This window comes from Salvia miltiorrhiza, chromosome 8 (assembly GCF_028751815.1).
Source record: "Salvia miltiorrhiza cultivar Shanhuang (shh) chromosome 8, IMPLAD_Smil_shh, whole genome shotgun sequence".
Taxonomy (NCBI): domain Eukaryota; kingdom Viridiplantae; phylum Streptophyta; class Magnoliopsida; order Lamiales; family Lamiaceae; genus Salvia; species Salvia miltiorrhiza.
This window is the reverse complement of record NC_080394.1, coordinates 22328103-22344617: the sequence shown is the minus strand read 5'-3', so window position 1 is coordinate 22344617 and position 16515 is coordinate 22328103. Positions and strand designations below refer to the sequence as shown.

At 42.8% G+C, this 16515-nt stretch overlaps 1 protein-coding gene across 2 annotated transcripts; it reads right to left on the bottom strand.

Moving 5' to 3' along the window:
* Window positions 1-10339: 10339 nt before the first annotated feature.
* On the bottom strand, window positions 10340-11674 carry LOC131001875 (pentatricopeptide repeat-containing protein At5g67570, chloroplastic-like). 2 transcript variants are annotated; one of them, XM_057928505.1, is made up of 5 exons: window positions 11524-11674; window positions 11203-11394; window positions 11034-11115; window positions 10754-10942; window positions 10340-10683 (listed from the first exon to the last, which is right to left on the bottom strand). In XM_057928505.1, the coding sequence occupies exons 2-5, from the start codon at window positions 11307-11309 to the stop codon at window positions 10516-10518; spliced, it is 546 nt and encodes a 181-aa protein (XP_057784488.1). In that variant the 5' UTR covers window positions 11310-11394; window positions 11524-11674; the 3' UTR covers window positions 10340-10515. The 2 variants fall into 2 exon arrangements, with proteins under 2 accessions (XP_057784488.1, XP_057784489.1); XM_057928506.1 differs by having other exon boundaries at window positions 11203-11414; window positions 11524-11648.
* Window positions 11675-16515: the final 4841 nt, after the last annotated feature.

Sequence of the window (16515 nt, the reverse complement as noted above, 5' to 3'; positions counted from 1 at the left end):
TTCCTGAATCCACTAAACAGTTATCTCCGCTAGGTCTCAAACCGAATAGCTAAACATGCAAACTATTGATCAGATAATTCACAAGAAATTAAGCACCAGGAATTATGAATCATAAACTGGAAGGCACAAAAGTATTAACAAATAAATCACATAAATTCAATCAACTATTTACAAACCCTAGAATCAGCTAAAGGAAACTAGCCAGACATGCTTAAATAAAACATAAACATAATTAAATAGAATGCAATTGTAAAAACTGAATTATATAAAAACCGAATGAAAAACGATTGTAGCGCTTGAATCTTCAATCTTGATCCAAGCCTTGAAAACTAGAAAACAATAAAAATCTAAAGCTAAAAACTAAAGTATGAATGCTTGGGTTTGGGGGGTTGGTGCTCTCCTCGAATAGGTCAAAAGAGAACCTATTTATAGATTTCAGATTTCCTTCGGATCACCATAGAAGTTGCCATGCAAAGTGGAATTCTAAAGGTAATAGAATCGTGTGAAATAAGGCAACTCTCCAGCTGGATGTGCGCTTCTGGAAAATACTCCCACTCGTGCTAAATTCGCAGTTCTCGCCAGAGGAATGGATGTCACCAGAGTAACGGGTCACGCCAGAGGATTAGATGATTTCTCTGACCTCGCCAGAGAAATGGTTTGCCAGCGGAATGATGATCTCTCTGGCATTCGCCAGAGGAATGGGTGATATCTCTGGTACTTCGTCAGCGGAATGGGTCACCAGCGGAATGTCTTCCGCTCTGGTCTTCTTCAGCTCTGGCCTTCCTCCGCTCTGGCTTTCTTCAGAGGAATGGTGACTCCTCTGAAATTGAGGACTTGACTTCTCTGACTAGCGACTTCTCTGACATGTTGATTTCTCTGGCGAAGTGATTTCTCTGGCGATTCCTCTGCACTGGAGACTTGATTCCTCTGACTCCAGTGCAATGGTGATTTCTCTGCTCTGGAGATGTCGGTTCCTCTGGAAAACCTCAGATTCATCCAAATTCATCCAAAACTGCATTCTTCCATCTCGAGAGCCTAAATCTCCTGCAAAGCATAAAATACACCATAAACGCACCAAATTCCAGAAGATTATCTTTAAACACGCACGTATAAACCCTCAAAAATAGAGTAAATTAAGCATAAATCAACTCCCCCACACTTAGCCTTTTGCTTGTCCTCAAGCAAAATCTATATGAATCCTAGGAAGAAATTGATTTCAACAATGTAAATTTCCAATCAAACATTCACAAAGTCAATTCAAAACTTTACAGTCAACACACATCTCTCGATCATGTGAGTAACTCAAAGTTTAAGAAGCAACAAAATAGTAATGCAAGTAATTCGATCAGACCCAATTCTCCGCTAGAAGTGAATTCCCTAATGTGATCGCCTTTATAATCAATATCATCAATTTTTCACACTTTGTGTGCTTAGAATTTTCGACAGTTAAGCCATAATTCATGAAATAAAACCATTTGGATGTAATCCAAAGTCTTTTCACGTGGTTTCCCATGCTCATAGTTAGACTAGAGGAGCAGAGACTCAGAGCTATCACATTTCAGAACAGGCCAGATGTTTCAGAGCTGGCAATTTTTAAAGTTGGCAATTCGTCCAACATTTTCACATATAAGATACGATCGTAGGCAATCACAATGACAACACTCCTTCTAGCATCTACCGGACAAATCACGTTTTACTAACTTACAAAAGTGTTGCAACAAAACTCATAATTCTTTGCACAATCAAGAAACATATATTAAAAGTAAAATAAGAATAACCACCAAACAAACACAAACCCGAAATGCACATTGAAAACCATCTTCTCTTCCACAAATTCATAAAAATTAGCGAGATTCGAGACCAAAAACTAAGCATAGAAAAATCAATTTCGCCCAATTTTGAAAAATATAAGCTCCAAAACACCCCCCCACACTTAAAGCATGCCATGTCCTCAGGGCATAAAAGAAATATGAAGAGTGTAGAAAACGTCCCTGATTATCGGCATTGAAAAACTGAACCATCGTGAGAGGCGGTGAAAAGGTTTGTGAACTTGGGCAGAGTAGAGAGTGGCGGCGCTGGGTAGGGCAGCGAAGAGTGCGGCTCCTCTGGACAGGAAGACCTCCAGAAATCTGGCAGAGAAACACCTGTTCCTCTGGCGGTGGTAAAGCGCGAGTTCTCGCGACTTCCAAGCTCAACACCGCACTAAAAACCCAAACAAAACAAAGAAACAAAGAGAAACAAAACGAAACAAAAAGAAAGAAAAACAAAACAAAGAAAAAAAACAGTTGGGTTACCTCCCAACAAGTGCTTAATTTAACGTCTAGAGCTCGACGATACCTCAAAAACTCATGGAGGTCGGAAACAGCACTCTAACCATTGGAAAGCTTTTCTACTCTTGGGTGCTTTCTCCACCAAAACACTTCTCTTGGCTCGAACATCCTCCACAAGCATTGCCCCCTTCTCATTCTTGTTCCGAAAAATCAGGAATTTCACTTTCTTCTTCTTGGGGGTATTGGTTTTCAAAGAGCCCCCATCATGCTCCAAAAATAAACACTTCTCAAAAGTCAGAACTTCTTTTGGTTTTGGAGTTTTTTTCTTGGCTTCATACTTGGGCAGCTCATTCTTCCCAACCTCTTCATCCTCCGGATTTGCTAGAAAACTGTCAGCCAAATTAATCACTTCATTCTGGGGAACTTCCTTTGGTGGAGGTTTCTTGAAAATCACAGTTTCCCCATAGGCTCCCAATGTCATCTTTTCATCATTGACGCGGAAAGTCAGATCTCCCTCTTGCACGTCTATCAATGCACGGCCCGTAGCTAGAAACGGCCGCCCCAAGATCAATGGAGTATTCTTGTCCTCCGGCATGTCCAAGACTACGAAATCTGCAGGAAAAATAAACTGCTCCACCTGCACTAGGACATCCTCCACAATTCCCTTGGGATATGTGATGGAACGATCTGCCATCTGCAATGCAATAGAGGTAGGCTTGATATCTCCAATCTCCAATCGTTGGAAAATAGATAGAGGCATTAAATTGATGCTAGCCCCTAAATCACATAAAGCACGGGAGAAATTCTGTCCTCCAATCACACAAGCGATGGTAAAGCTACCGGGATCTTTCTGCTTCAACGGCAGTTTTTGCTGTAGTACCGCGCTGCACTCCTCTAATAAATTGATCGTCTCATATTTCTCCAACTTTTTCTTGTTGGAGACGGCATCCTTGAGGAACTTAGCATACCCTGGCATATCTCTCAGCGCATCAAGTAAAGGAATGTTGATGTGAAGCTTTGAAAACATCTCCATGAACTTGGCTAACTTCTGGTCCATCTTCGGCTTTGCCAGGCTATTCAGGAAGGGTGCTACAGGCTTGTACTCTGGCCTGGGAAATGTAGGAGTAGGAATAGGCTTCTTAACAGTAGAGGTATTCGACGATGCCTTAGAAGTAGGCGGCGAATCGCACACAATCGTCTCCAGGTCATCCTCCTCCATAATCTCTACAGTTTTCTCCTTTCCATTCTTGCCGTCCCGCTGCTTAGTATGATCCCGCTGCTCTGCAGAGGAATGGTGATTCCTCTGCTCAGTATGATCCCGCTGCTCTTCATCCTCAGCTGAATTATCAACCACCCGTATGGAATGACATTGCTGATTCTGCTGAGGCTGTTGATGTTGGCTCTTCAGATTGAACTGAGTGTTGCTAGGAAACTTTCCTGGTGTGTGTTGCGCAGCTGCTTGGTTGGCCATCTGACCAACTTGCGTCTCCAATATCTGCACTTGCTTGGAAAGTGCTGAGAAATTATTTTCTATGTTAGAAATTTTATTTCCCACATTTGTCTCCATTCCAGTCATCTTCATGAGCATCTGCTTCATCATGTCCTCCATTGAATCTTTCTTTGGCTCATTGATGACTCCCCCACTAGAAACAGAAAATCCTGGTGGAGGTTGCACAACATTGTTGGGATCGCTATAGGCTAGATTCGGGTGTGGGCGCCCTCCTGGCTGATATTGCTGCTGAAACTGCTGCCCTCTGTTGTACATTCCTGGCTGTACCTTCTGAAAATTTCCATAGTTTTTGCCATTGACAAAATTTACGTCTTCTATGCATGTGGGTTCTCTCGCAGCTTGCTCCTGATTTCCAATGGTCAAAGCATTAATTTTAGTAGTCAGCTTTGCTAGCTGCGTAGCAATCGCTGCCTGCTGTGTAACCATCGTTGGCATAGGATCAGAGCTGGAAGCAATTGCCACCCTTTTCAATTGTACTCTCTCTGATGGCCATTGAAAACTCGTAGCAGCCATACTCTCAATGATGCTCCACGCCTCGGAACTGCCTTTCTGAAGCAGGGAACCTCCTGCAGCTGTGTCCAAATGCATTCTTGTACGCTCTCCACAAGCATTGTAGAACATGATAATGAGCGTGCCTTCATCAAATCCGTGGCTCGGACACTTTCTCAACTTCTCTTGATACCTCTTCCATGTCTCTGCCAGCTTTTCTCCCTCAAACTGTTGGAACTGCACAATGTCCATCTTTAATTTCAGGGTCAGACCAGGAGGATGGAACTTGCGTAGGAAAGCTTGGGCTACATTTTCCCATGTAGTAGTTGCACTCAAATTCAATGTATGATACCATGACTTCGCTTTATCCCGCAGTGAGAAAGGGAAAAGACGAAGACGGATAATATCATCAGATACTCCATTCATCTTTACAGTGCTGCAAAGCTCTAGAAATTGCGCCAGATGCGCATTAGGATCCTCTATAGCGTGTCCTCCATACTGGTTCTGCTGGACCATCGTGATCAAACCAGTCTTTAGCTCAAAATTATTGGCATTAATACGGGGAGGTTCTTGATACTCATACTGAGGAACGAACATCTCTGCAATCGGAGGCTGATTCTGAGCTTCTCTAGCAGCTTGAGCGTCCAACAGTTGTTGCAGCTGCTCCTGTAGAGCACGAATCTGTTTATTAGTAGCCATCGTATGCAGTGCCTGAAAAAAAAACGAGAATTAGAAAAATAAAAATAAAAAGAAACAGTAAACGCCTGAAGTACTACTAAGTCCTATCGGAAATATTAAAGTAACTTCTAATCAGTCCCCGGCAACGGCGCCAAAAAGTTGATCACTAAATTATTAGCAACAAATTACCGCAACTAACACGGTGCAATTGTAGCACAAATTGGTAACCAAGTATCGTATCCACAGGGATTGACACAACGAAATCACTCTAGCTATCTCCTAAACAGACTAAAACAGTAGACAGGCGAACGAAAGTAGAGATTGATTGACTTGAACTAAAACGCAAATATAACACAAATAAAAAATAAAAGTATGTAGGAGAAAATCAAATATTAAAAGCAACTGATCCTGGGGTAGTAAATTCATTAATTAAATCTATGCAATAAATCTATTAATCCTATGTACCAATTTAATCCAGTTATGATGAGAGATCACTTAATTAATCAATCACTCTCGCTAGAGCAACAACGATCGTAGATTAGTAAATTATCTATCTCCGTTAGGTCTCAAGAAAATCTACTAACTCCCAAAAGTTCCCAAGAATAGCTCCCTATGATCCACCTATCTCCGCTAGGTCTCAAGGTTAAAATCATATCATACATTCCTGAATCCACTAAACAGTTATCTCCGCTAGGTCTCAAACCGAATAGCTAAACATGCAAACTATTGATCAGATAATTCACAAGAAATTAAGCACCAGGAATTATGAATCATAAACTGGAAGGCACAAAAGTATTAACAAATAAATCACATAAATTCAATCAACTATTTACAAACCCTAGAATCAGCTAAAGGAAACTAGCCAGACATGCTTAAATAAAACATAAACATAATTAAATAGAATGCAATTGTAAAAACTGAATTATATAAAAACCGAATGAAAAATGATTGTAGCGCTTGAATCTTCAATCTTGATCCAAGCCTTGAAAACTAGAAAACAATAAAAATCTAAAGCTAAAAACTAAAGTATGAATGCTTGGGTTCGGGGGGTTGGTGCTCTCCTCGAATAGGTCAAAAGAGAACCTATTTATAGATTTCAGATTTCCTTCGGATCACCATAGAAGTTGCCATGCAAAGTAGAATTCTAAAGGTAATAGAATCGTGTGAAATAAGGCAACTCTCCAGCTGGATGTGCGCTTCTGGAAAATACTCCCACTCGTGCTAAATTCGCAGTTCTCGCCAGAGGAATGGATGTCACCAGAGTAACGGGTCACGCCAGAGGATTAGATGATTTCTCTGACCTCGCCAGAGAAATGGTTTGCCAGCGGAATGATGATCTCTCTGGCATTCGCGAGAGGAATGGGTGATATCTCTGGTACTTCGTCAGCGGAATGGGTCACCAGCGGAATGTCTTCCGCTCTGGTCTTCTTCAGCTCTGGCCTTCCTCCGCTCTGGCTTTCTTCAGAGGAATGGTGACTCCTCTGAAATTGAGGACTTGACTTCTCTGACTAGCGACTTCTCTGACATGTTGATTTCTCTGGTGAAGTGATTTCTCTGGCGATTCCTCTGCACTGGAGACTTGATTCCTCTGACTCCAGTGCAATGGTGATTTCTCTGCTCTGGAGATGTCGGTTCCTCTGGAAAACGCCAGATTCATCCAAATTCATCAAAAACTGCATTCTTCCATCTCGAGAGCCTAAATCTCATGCAAAGCATAAAATACACCATAAACGCACCAAATTCCAGAAGATTATCTTTAAACACGCACGTATAAACCCTCAAAAATAGAGTAAAATAAGCATAAATCAGATAGTATTCATGAGAATATTGCGCGCCATTTACTGTGAATGGGATGCAAGATTTTTGTCCTTGTAGAACGTCGTTGAATAAGGGAGACTGATTAAACACATTGATATCATTGTTTGACCCTACAACTCTAAAAATAATCATGTCAGGTCCACAAATCTTGAGTCATAACCACCACAAACATCATTGTTGGGACTCCATGATCGTCGTTGGTGAATTGACCTTTCCATTCTACCAAACAATTTTTTCATGTCCAATGCATACAATCAAGACACCCGAGCATTTTAGAAAATTCAGCCTCTACTCATGTATTTCCATCAACCACTGTTAAATCATCAACGGTCGACATTGTCATGTAGTATGTGCTTAAAACTTAAATCACACCTCGGAGAAAGCGGCGCAAGCATTTATACCATGTTGTTTCAAAAATACGTAAGTACTCAACATAGTGATCGGCTGGGCCATCACCATATGCCAATTGTCTAATCGTATTCGTGTATTTTCGTAGTGGCGTGAAACCTTTCTTCCTTGTTGCATCGGCTCTCTGTTGAAACCGTAAGTTGTGGGCTTCTAAGGTATTCATTACGTGAGTGAATAACTATTACCACATCTGAAAATGTTGCCTAAATATATTGGAACTCATGTTGGACTATCATCGAAATAATCCCTCATGAGCCGTTGGCACCCATCCCGATCCTGTTGCACATATATTTTTTAGGGACATGTTTGTTGCGACAATGCTCAAAGCAAACGTTGATGGATGTTGTCATCCTCCATAAATTAATACATGTAGTCCATCATTGCAGTTTTAGTTTGTTGACGATCAGTACAAGATGAAAACATCACTGAAATTTCGTGAATGAAGAAAGAAATTGGATATTAAAAAATAATTTATAGTTGATCATGAGAAATGCAGTATCTTAGCTGATATATTTATAATATTTGAAAAAAGATCGTTTGATAATGCAACGACTATATTTGAAAACTGATCGTTGGATGATGCAATGACTATATTTTAAAAAAATGATCGTTTGAGAATGCAAGGGGTATATTTGAAAAAAATACTTATCTAATAACTACAAATTAACAATAATTTTTTTATTGAAAGATAAATTGGTACAACACATAACATAATTGAATAATTAAAAAAAAAAATAGGATACAACTGACAATATACAACCTTAAATTAAATTAGAGAAATGACTAATTTCAAGAATATCCATCTTTCAATATTTCTAGTATCTCTTCGCAAATCTTCTGGGTCCACTTTTTTCTGCAGCCTATCATGTTTGATGTGTCATTCATTATTATTACTCCCTCCGTCCGCCAAGATTATGGCAATTTGCTTGGGCACGAGATTTAATAAAATTGGTGATGATTTTGATGTAGTGGAGAAAGGGTACCACCACTTTATGAGATGAGTGGTTGAGATTGAATTTTGAGTGGTTTTTTTGTAAATAAAGAGTGTTAGTAAGGATAAAATATTAAAGAGGATGGTGGGACCATTGCCATAAAAGGAAAGTGACATAATCTTGGCGGACACCCGATATAGTAATTGTGACATAATCTTGACGGACGGAGGGAGTATAAACTTTCTTATGTGTATTTCAGACTCCTTTATACATATGTATGCGGTTGCATTGACTTCATATTATTTGGAGGCCTTTATTACGCAACGAGTTCATCTTCCTTTTTTCTTTTCCATTTGCCTTCCTTTTCATTGCCAATTGGACGACTCGTGATAGAATCTTTAACGTTGGAAGATGATGTGCAAACTCTTTCTTCTAATTTATTTATGTTATTTTTAATTACAACACACATATATAGTGTGCAGGGGTAAAATACCTCTGAACCGTCTGAAACTTGTTTCAATTAAGAAATTTGAGAAATATTGTTAATTTTTCAAGAAATTTGAGAAATATTGTCAATTTTTTCAAGAAATTTGAGAAATTTAGCAAGATGCACATTTTGTACGGTTTCTTTGTTAATTCAATGAGAGCTACTAACCTCTCTTTCATGTCCTTTATGAAGCATTTATTTCTCTAACTACAATTCAACTTCATGATATTCGAAGAAATAGAGAGAGAGAGAGAGAGAGAGAAAGAGAGATGGATATTGCTGTTGTTGAGATGAATATTGGAAGAGAGAGATATATTAGAAGAAAGAGAGATATTGTTTAATTTGTTTATTTGGTGGGACCATAAAGGATATTTCAGTCATTTCAAAATTTTTACCTATAAAACTACCCTTTTTATTATGTAGTCTATATACGAACCCAACTATCTCAAAGTGACTCTTTATGAGAATTGTCACATAAACTTCTATTGCAGATATTTTGCAATGTGTGATGTTGTGTTTTTGTTGCAATAATTTATTAAATATAGTATTTTATTTGTCATTCATTGTATATCAAATGTGATATACTCTTTCCATCCATCAAAAGTATGACATTTTGGTTGCACATAAATTTTAAAAAATGAACATAAGTTCCAATAAAGGGTCTCACCATATAGAAGTGCGTGGTTGATGCTAGGGCTGGCAAATCGTGCGGGTCGGATCATTATCGGGTTGACCTGATATCAACCTGACCTGATATGGCCAAATCCGAACACGACCTGTTAAGGGAATGCCAGAACCCGACACGAACCTAACACGATTTACCTAAACCCGAACCCGACACGAACCCGATAACAACACGATTCAAAGCGTGTTGACACGACACGATAGCGACACGATCTGATTATAACCTGATAACAACACGAATTTGGAGCTCATCTGATAACAACCTGATCTGATTTGCCCAAGTTCATTCACATCAATAATAATAATAAAAAATACAAGTAAATATTTAATAAAGACTAAACTAAAATGTAGAAAGAAATCATGAATAAAAAATTAAAAATAAATATTTAATAAAATTTTAATTCTAACGGGTTACCTGAACCCGACCCGAACCCGACACTAACCCGACACGAAATTATCAGGTCCTTATTAGGTCGACCCGATAAGGACCCGAACCTTATCGTGCGTGTCACTAACCCATTAATTTCGTGCGGTTTCGTATCGTGCTTTCGTGTCGTGTCGAAAATTGGCAGCCCTAGTTGACGCTAAACTAAGGGGGGTGTATTCGTTGTTGATTTCCACAGAATTTAAAAAGTCCATGGAATTTAAATTCCATGGAATTCACATAGATTACAGACGACTTTCAAAGAATCCGTGGTTGGATTTCACCTCGATTTTGACTGATTTTCGAAGACTTTACGGGATAATTTTGGAATTGAATTCCATGAAACCAGCGCTCGCGGAGTCCCAGCACCGCTGGAAACCCAACGAGCGCTGGAAACCCAGCGACCGCGGCAACCCAGCGGCCGCTGGAGTAGGCTTCTGCGGCCACAATCATCCCTCAACTTGCTGGTGCTTTTGTTTACAGAGAGAAGTACATTAACAGCATACACTCTCCACAATCATCCCTCGCACTATGCGTCTTGGAATTTGGAAACATATTACCTTGTGCCCAAGCCCTTCAACTATCTTCAACATTTGCTTTTCTGTATACTGCAAGCCCGAATGCCTCATCTTACATTCTCCAAATGTAAGATCTTGACATCAGCAAAGAAAAGAAGCATAGCATAAAGAATAATCAAAGATCCAAGCAATAATACTTGACTACAAATGAAATTACATCACTCAGTTTGCATTTCTAAGAGCCACACATCCTTAGAATCTGCATCCAGCAACAATCTTTTGCTAAAAATGTTCAATTTAATCAAAACAAAGCTCAGACATAGCTTGTCTGATAGTTTCACAAACAATTACCTCCATTGCTAGCCCATAGCTTGCTCCATTAGGTCTGAGACCATTCCTTCTCAACTGTTGAAAGACCCACGATACTCCCTTCCATTGGCAAGTCGGAACACAAGCATTTAAAACCTAGGGATCAGCCAGTTCAGCTACACAGTTATATACATAGAATCTCTTAGAAAGTGACAAACTCTCTTACAGCATTAAATATAACAATGTCTGGTTGAAGTTCAGGACTCCAATTTTTGCGCCTCATATTTTTGATGTTTTTTGGTTTCTCCTTCATGGATTCAATAACATTCAGCAGCTCTTTCAGTAAACCAGCTTGGCCCAGTATAACAGAAAAACAATGAAATGCTGCCATATCTGGATATATATGTGCATCTCCCTACAAAACAGCTCATGATTAATCTTCCATCAACACAGATTTCTATTGCAATCCAAACAGGAAGAAAAAAAAGAAGCAAGAAAACTAGTACACGCATCAGATTAAAGACTCGAAGAGCTTCACGAGGCTTCCTGGCTCTGCCTAGCACTGTCAATAACTTTGTATACACGAACCTAAAATTTCAATCAAACACAACAAATCAAAATTAAAGAAACTGCAGCAAGCAAGCACTTGGAGGGAAGCAAAGGCGAGATGCGAACCTGCTCTTGAAATGCTTGTGCTCCTTGGAGCTGTACAGCCACTCTACAACAGAGCAGGCGTGTCTCCATTGCCCCTTGTGCCCAAGCCCTTCAACTATCTTCAACATTTACTTTTCTGTATACTGCAAGCCCGAGTGCCTCATCGTCCTCGTAAACTTCCAATCCTTCACACTCAGCTCAGTTGCACTCAGTCTACCAAACACAAACTCATTCTAGTTCACAATCAGAAGTTTATTTTTTTATTCTTAAAAAAATTTAGGGTCGCAATTGAACCAACTGAAACGAGCAAAAAGCAGAGGAAGAGAAGCAGAAATCCAATACCTGTCAATGAGAAGCTTGATTGCTTCGGCTTCAGTCCGCTTCCGCGGCGCCCAATTCCTCTCCTGAAGCAATCCTTGTTCAACCTCAACATCGTCATCCAAGAGCCATGATAACCGGTCCCTCTCACACTCGATTATGTCACTCAGCTCCCTCAAATGCTCGGGATTCAGGTGAGCCCCGTCGTGCTCTGCGCCCTCTCCGACGAGCTCTCGCAATCGGAGCCGGTCCAACCTCTCCCACGGGCGGCCCACCAGCTTCGCGGTTTGTTCATTTCTGGTGATGGTGTTTAACGTAACCAACACCTAAATCTATGAAGGGAAAACATAAAATTCTACCTAGTCGAGAAGGCTGGAAAGAGTAAAAATAGCTGATCGGAAACCTTGCACGAGAAAGAAAACAACTATTGTATTCGAAAATATGAGAGAGCGTAAAATCACAGTACACGAGCTCGGGCCCTATTTATAGATTTACAAGCGGAGGGGTAAAATAGTAAAAACATCTTCGGTGCATGCATCTTGCGTGGTGGAAGGGTACGCTGGTAATTTCGATAATACGCGGGAGACCTTCCCGCGCGTTTATTGGCTCCTCTGATGGAAATGTCTTCTCTGGCGAAGGCGTCTTCTCTGGTGATGTTGACATCTCTGGCATGAAGGACTCCTCTGGTATACACGTCTTCTCTGGCAAGGGCGTCTCCTCTGGCGGTAATGACTTCTCTGGCATGAAGGACTCCTCTGACGTGGATGACTTCTCTGATGGAGTTGACTTCTCTGATGACGATGACTTCCCTGACGATGGTGACTTCTCTGGCGAGTGTATCTCCTCTGCTATATTCGTCCCGCCAATGGGGTCGATTTCTCTGATTCGTATTCCTTCCCTACTCTGCACGTATTACTCCTCATCAACCACTCCCCCCTCTGGTCTGGTTGAACCGGGTATTCTTCATGTTCAACCAGTGGGGTACTGTGAAAGCCCAAACTATGCTGTTTTCTTTGATCCCTGCAAATCATGAAGCCATAAGTACTCTAATTTCATAAGAAAGTAAAGATAAACCCTGTAAATTGCCCTCTGGTATTTTTATTATTCCCACCCTCCCTGGTCTGGCTAGTTCACTCTGGAGTATTGCCACTAGCCAGAGGACTCGCCCGCGTGGATGACGTCACCTGCATTAAATGCCTGCCCGATCTACAGTACTTTTCTCGTACCCCGAGGTTACTTTTTAACCTTTGCGTCCTTTCGTTTCTCCGTAGAAATCCTCATCCGTCGATTATTTCCCGTGTGCCACGCGTCGTTCATCCCGTATGCTGGTGGTTACCCGCGTACAATATTACTTAGTCGATTCGAACTCCCACTTTTCACTATTCTTCTTCTCCAAGCTTTCCGAACGATTTTTCTGCATTTTCCGGCGATTCCCTCACTGTTCCGGCATCCTCCCGCGACCCTTCCGCTCCAGGTTTTACCGTCCATCTTTCTCTGGCCTAGGTAACTCGCGCATCCTCTTCACTGCAATTTTGTGTTTAATCGTAGCGTAGTGGTATAACTGTTGGTGCTCTGATTGAGCGTGTTAGAAACCCTAGGATTGGCATTTCCCATCATGGCCTGCACCTCCACCCCTCAACCCTCTCGCTCGCCTTCTCCTTCTGCCCGAGACCCTTCATCTTCCTCCCCCTCGCAGCAAGATCTCGAAAATCTTCCTTCCCCCTCTGTTTCTAACGAATCTCAAACTGCGCCCTCTCCCCCTCCACCTAAGAAAAAGGGGAAAAAGACCCCCCAACCCCCCAAAAGTGTTCCTCCATCCCGTCTTAGTGTCGCGGAGGTGGAAAAATTGAGAAGCAAATGTAGGCGTCCTGATGGTTTAAAGTTCGAGGCCTTCTCTAAGGGTTCAACGCCTCCCGAGAACCTTCACCATCCCAAGATGATAGTTGTTTGGAAAGCCCAGATAGATGCTGGTTTAAGGCTCCCTCCTCCTACCTTGCTGGTCGATGTTTGTAATTATTTTCACATCCCTTTCTTCCAAGTCGCCCCTTCTGCTATCCGAAGGCTATATGCCTTCCATGTTTTGTGCCGGGCTCACGGTGTTGGGGACACCGCAAAACTGTTCTGTCAGACCCAGACCCTTCGCATGCAGGGCAGTCCCCTGTATAGCTTTGCAGCTCATCCAAAACATCCTACTACCTTTCTCTCCTCTTTGAATTCTTTCGATAAGGGCTTCCTGAAGCATTATTGTTATGTGCGCACCCTTTTCGGCACCTGGCGCGATTATCATGCTTTGGAGCTGGAATGGCATAAGCTTCGCACTACTTATAAACCAGCTTCTCCCGAGGTCCCTTCTACCCGTGACCAGAGTATTATAACCCACCTTAACGCTATGAACAAGGCCCAGCCCCTAGACTGTAGGTACCTTGCTGAGAATAATTCATCTCTGGCATACAATGGTCTATTTCCCCTGTACCCAGAGAAATCAATAGGTAAAAAATATACATTAAAAAACATATTAGCTTTTGTTACCCTGATTTTAATGTTGTGAAATTTTGGTTTGCAGATATGTCTTGGAGGCGCAAGTGTGGGGACAACTTGCCCGACATTCCCTCTCTTGCTGGCAGCGGGGAACGTGGCACAGGTGGTTCTGCTTCCGGGACAAATCCCTCGGAGCAGCCTATTCCTCCTGTAGTTGAAATCCCAGAGGGGAATGTGGAAGCCTCGCGTCCATTTGACGCGGAGGAAGTTGATGCGGGAGCCCTTGTTCATAGGGGTAGACGCTCCAGCGCTGGTGATGCCGCTGGCACCTGTGAAGAAGATATCCAAATCGTGGATATTACTGATGAGGTTCCTTCGCCCGATTCAGCTCCCGGTGCCCCCCTTGCTGAGCTTTCGAAGAAAAGGAAGAGGGGCTCCCTAATCTCTGTAGGTGAGAAGGAGAAACAGGAGGGCCTGAAAAAGGCCGGCAAATCTTCAGAGCCAGCGAGGAAGTCTGCTGGTGGTGTAAAGATTCTCCCCTCTGCTGGGGACAAGGGCAAGGGGCCAGCTAAGAAGTCAGCTGGTGGTTCTAAGGTTCTCCCCTCGACCGGTGGAAAGGGTAAGGGCAAAGCTGTGGTGCCCTCGGCTGATGAACCAGAGGATCTTGTTCCTGGGCCGATTTCGAGTTTATCGGGGCAGGAATTGATTGATGCCTTGATAGCTCGTGTCCACTCAAAGGACCAAGAGAAAATGGAGAAGCTGTCCCGACCGGCTTTAGCTACTCAGCTCTGCCGGTTGGCTCTTCAGGTATCCTGCATCTTATACTCTTTGTTAAAAATTTTAAATTACTAACCTTTTATTGTTTTGTTGGAACCCATTTTATTTTCTTGCAGGTGGAGTCGGGGATGTGGGGGGCTGTTAAATGCATCCATGACTACGAGGTGGCAGAGAAAGAGAGAGAGAAGGAACAAGCGGACGTTGCCAAGCGTGACGATGCTGTCGCTGGGGTGGTGGAACGCCTGAGTAAAGCTGAAGCGGAGATTATTGATTTGAAGGCCCGGCTAGCTCAAATAGAAGTAGAGAAGTCCTCTCTGGTTTCTGAATTGACCAGAGCAACTAAAGAAAGCCATGCGAGCCTTGCCAGGTTCAAGGCAGAGTATGAGCAGGCCTACAAAGGAGCCCGGCGCGACTGGAAAAAGACATCTGCTGAAGCTCAGAATCGCGCTTATATCCTGGGGGTACGAGATCAGCGCCTGGAGTATTTCCTGTCTCCGCAAGGTCAACACTTCCTGGGGGTGATGCTGGAGGGCACTCTGGAGGCTTTCAAAAAGACTCCCGAATACCTGGAGGATTTCGGACCCCTTTTTGCTTACGTGATAGAGCGTACTGCTACAAAGGCATTGGAGATGGCGGGAGCCACCCCAGAGCAACTTGCTACCCTGAACCTGCAAGCCTTGATGGACAACCTCAAGGATGAGGAGATAAATAAGCTAATGGGAATCCCTGCAAATTCTCCAGGGAAGCCAGAGTGGTGGTATCCAGTGCTGGAGAAAGCCATTCCCTATTTTACTCTTGGGATTGGATCTGACTCGTTGCCCTCTGCTCCCATGTATATGCCTGCTTTCTCCGCTTCCCTGGTGCGCTTTGTGAATCGGCTGCGGGATCCCTCTGGCCAGGTCACCCGGACGTTTTCTCAGTTCGGCATGGAGCCTCCCCTACCCTCTGACTTGACATCTTCTGCCTTCACCGACTCCGCCTCTTCCTCTGTTGCGGTGGATCAGCTGTTTGACCTGTACAGAGATGAGAATCTGTATGTGCAGGAGGCTGCGAAGCTGTTGGATCTGGGAGCTCGTCTTCCGAAAGTGAAGAAAGCTGGCATGCTGCCAGTATTTGCAGGGGGAGCCTCTGCTAGCCAGCCCTCCGCAAGTGGTGTCCCTCTTCTGGTCTCCTCTGCCTCTGTCCCTGCTTCCTTTACCTCCCCTGCGGATGCCCCCGTCCCTCCTGCCTAATTTGATGACAAATTTTGTAATTTCGCTAGTTTGTATAAATTGGATACTTACTTCTTGTTTTGGGGTGTATAGCTCTGCCTCACTGGCATATTTAAGTGAAGTTTTTTCCTTGCTTGTGCTGCTTTTCTCCCTTCATTCTTTACGTTGTTCTTACTGCTCGTTGATGTTTGAGTTTATATTCCCGTCTTTCCCCTGCTGTTTTGAATTGACTTGTTACGCTTGTTGTTGATGCTTCTCTGATCCCCTCCCTTGGGATTTCTTTTGATTTCTGCTATAAGGATTCCGTTGACTCTTCTAGCGAGAATTGTGATGACTCCTCTGGCGAGGATTGTGATGACTCCTCTGTCGAGGATTGTGATGACTCATCTGTCGAGGATTGTGATGACTCCTCTGTCGAGGATTGTGATGACTCCTCTGTCGAGGATGGTGATGACTCCTCTGGCGAGGGTGGTGATGACTCCTCTGGCGAGGGTTGTGATGACTCCTCTGGCGAGGATAGTGATGACTCCTCTGGCGAGGATAGTGATGA

Excerpts from the sequence above, each read along its gene's own strand:
- LOC131001875 (XM_057928505.1), bottom strand. The coding sequence starts at position 11,309 with ATGTTGAAGATAGTTGAAGGGCTTGGGCACAAGGGGCAATGGAGACAC. Across the intron at positions 10,943-11,033 it reads GAGTCTTTAATCTGATGCGT|GGAGATGCACATATATATCC; the intron begins GTACTAGTTTTC and ends GCTGTTTTGTAG. Across the intron at positions 10,684-10,753 it reads ACATTGTTATATTTAATGCT|GTTTTAAATGCTTGTGTTCC; the intron begins GTAAGAGAGTTT and ends GCTGATCCCTAG.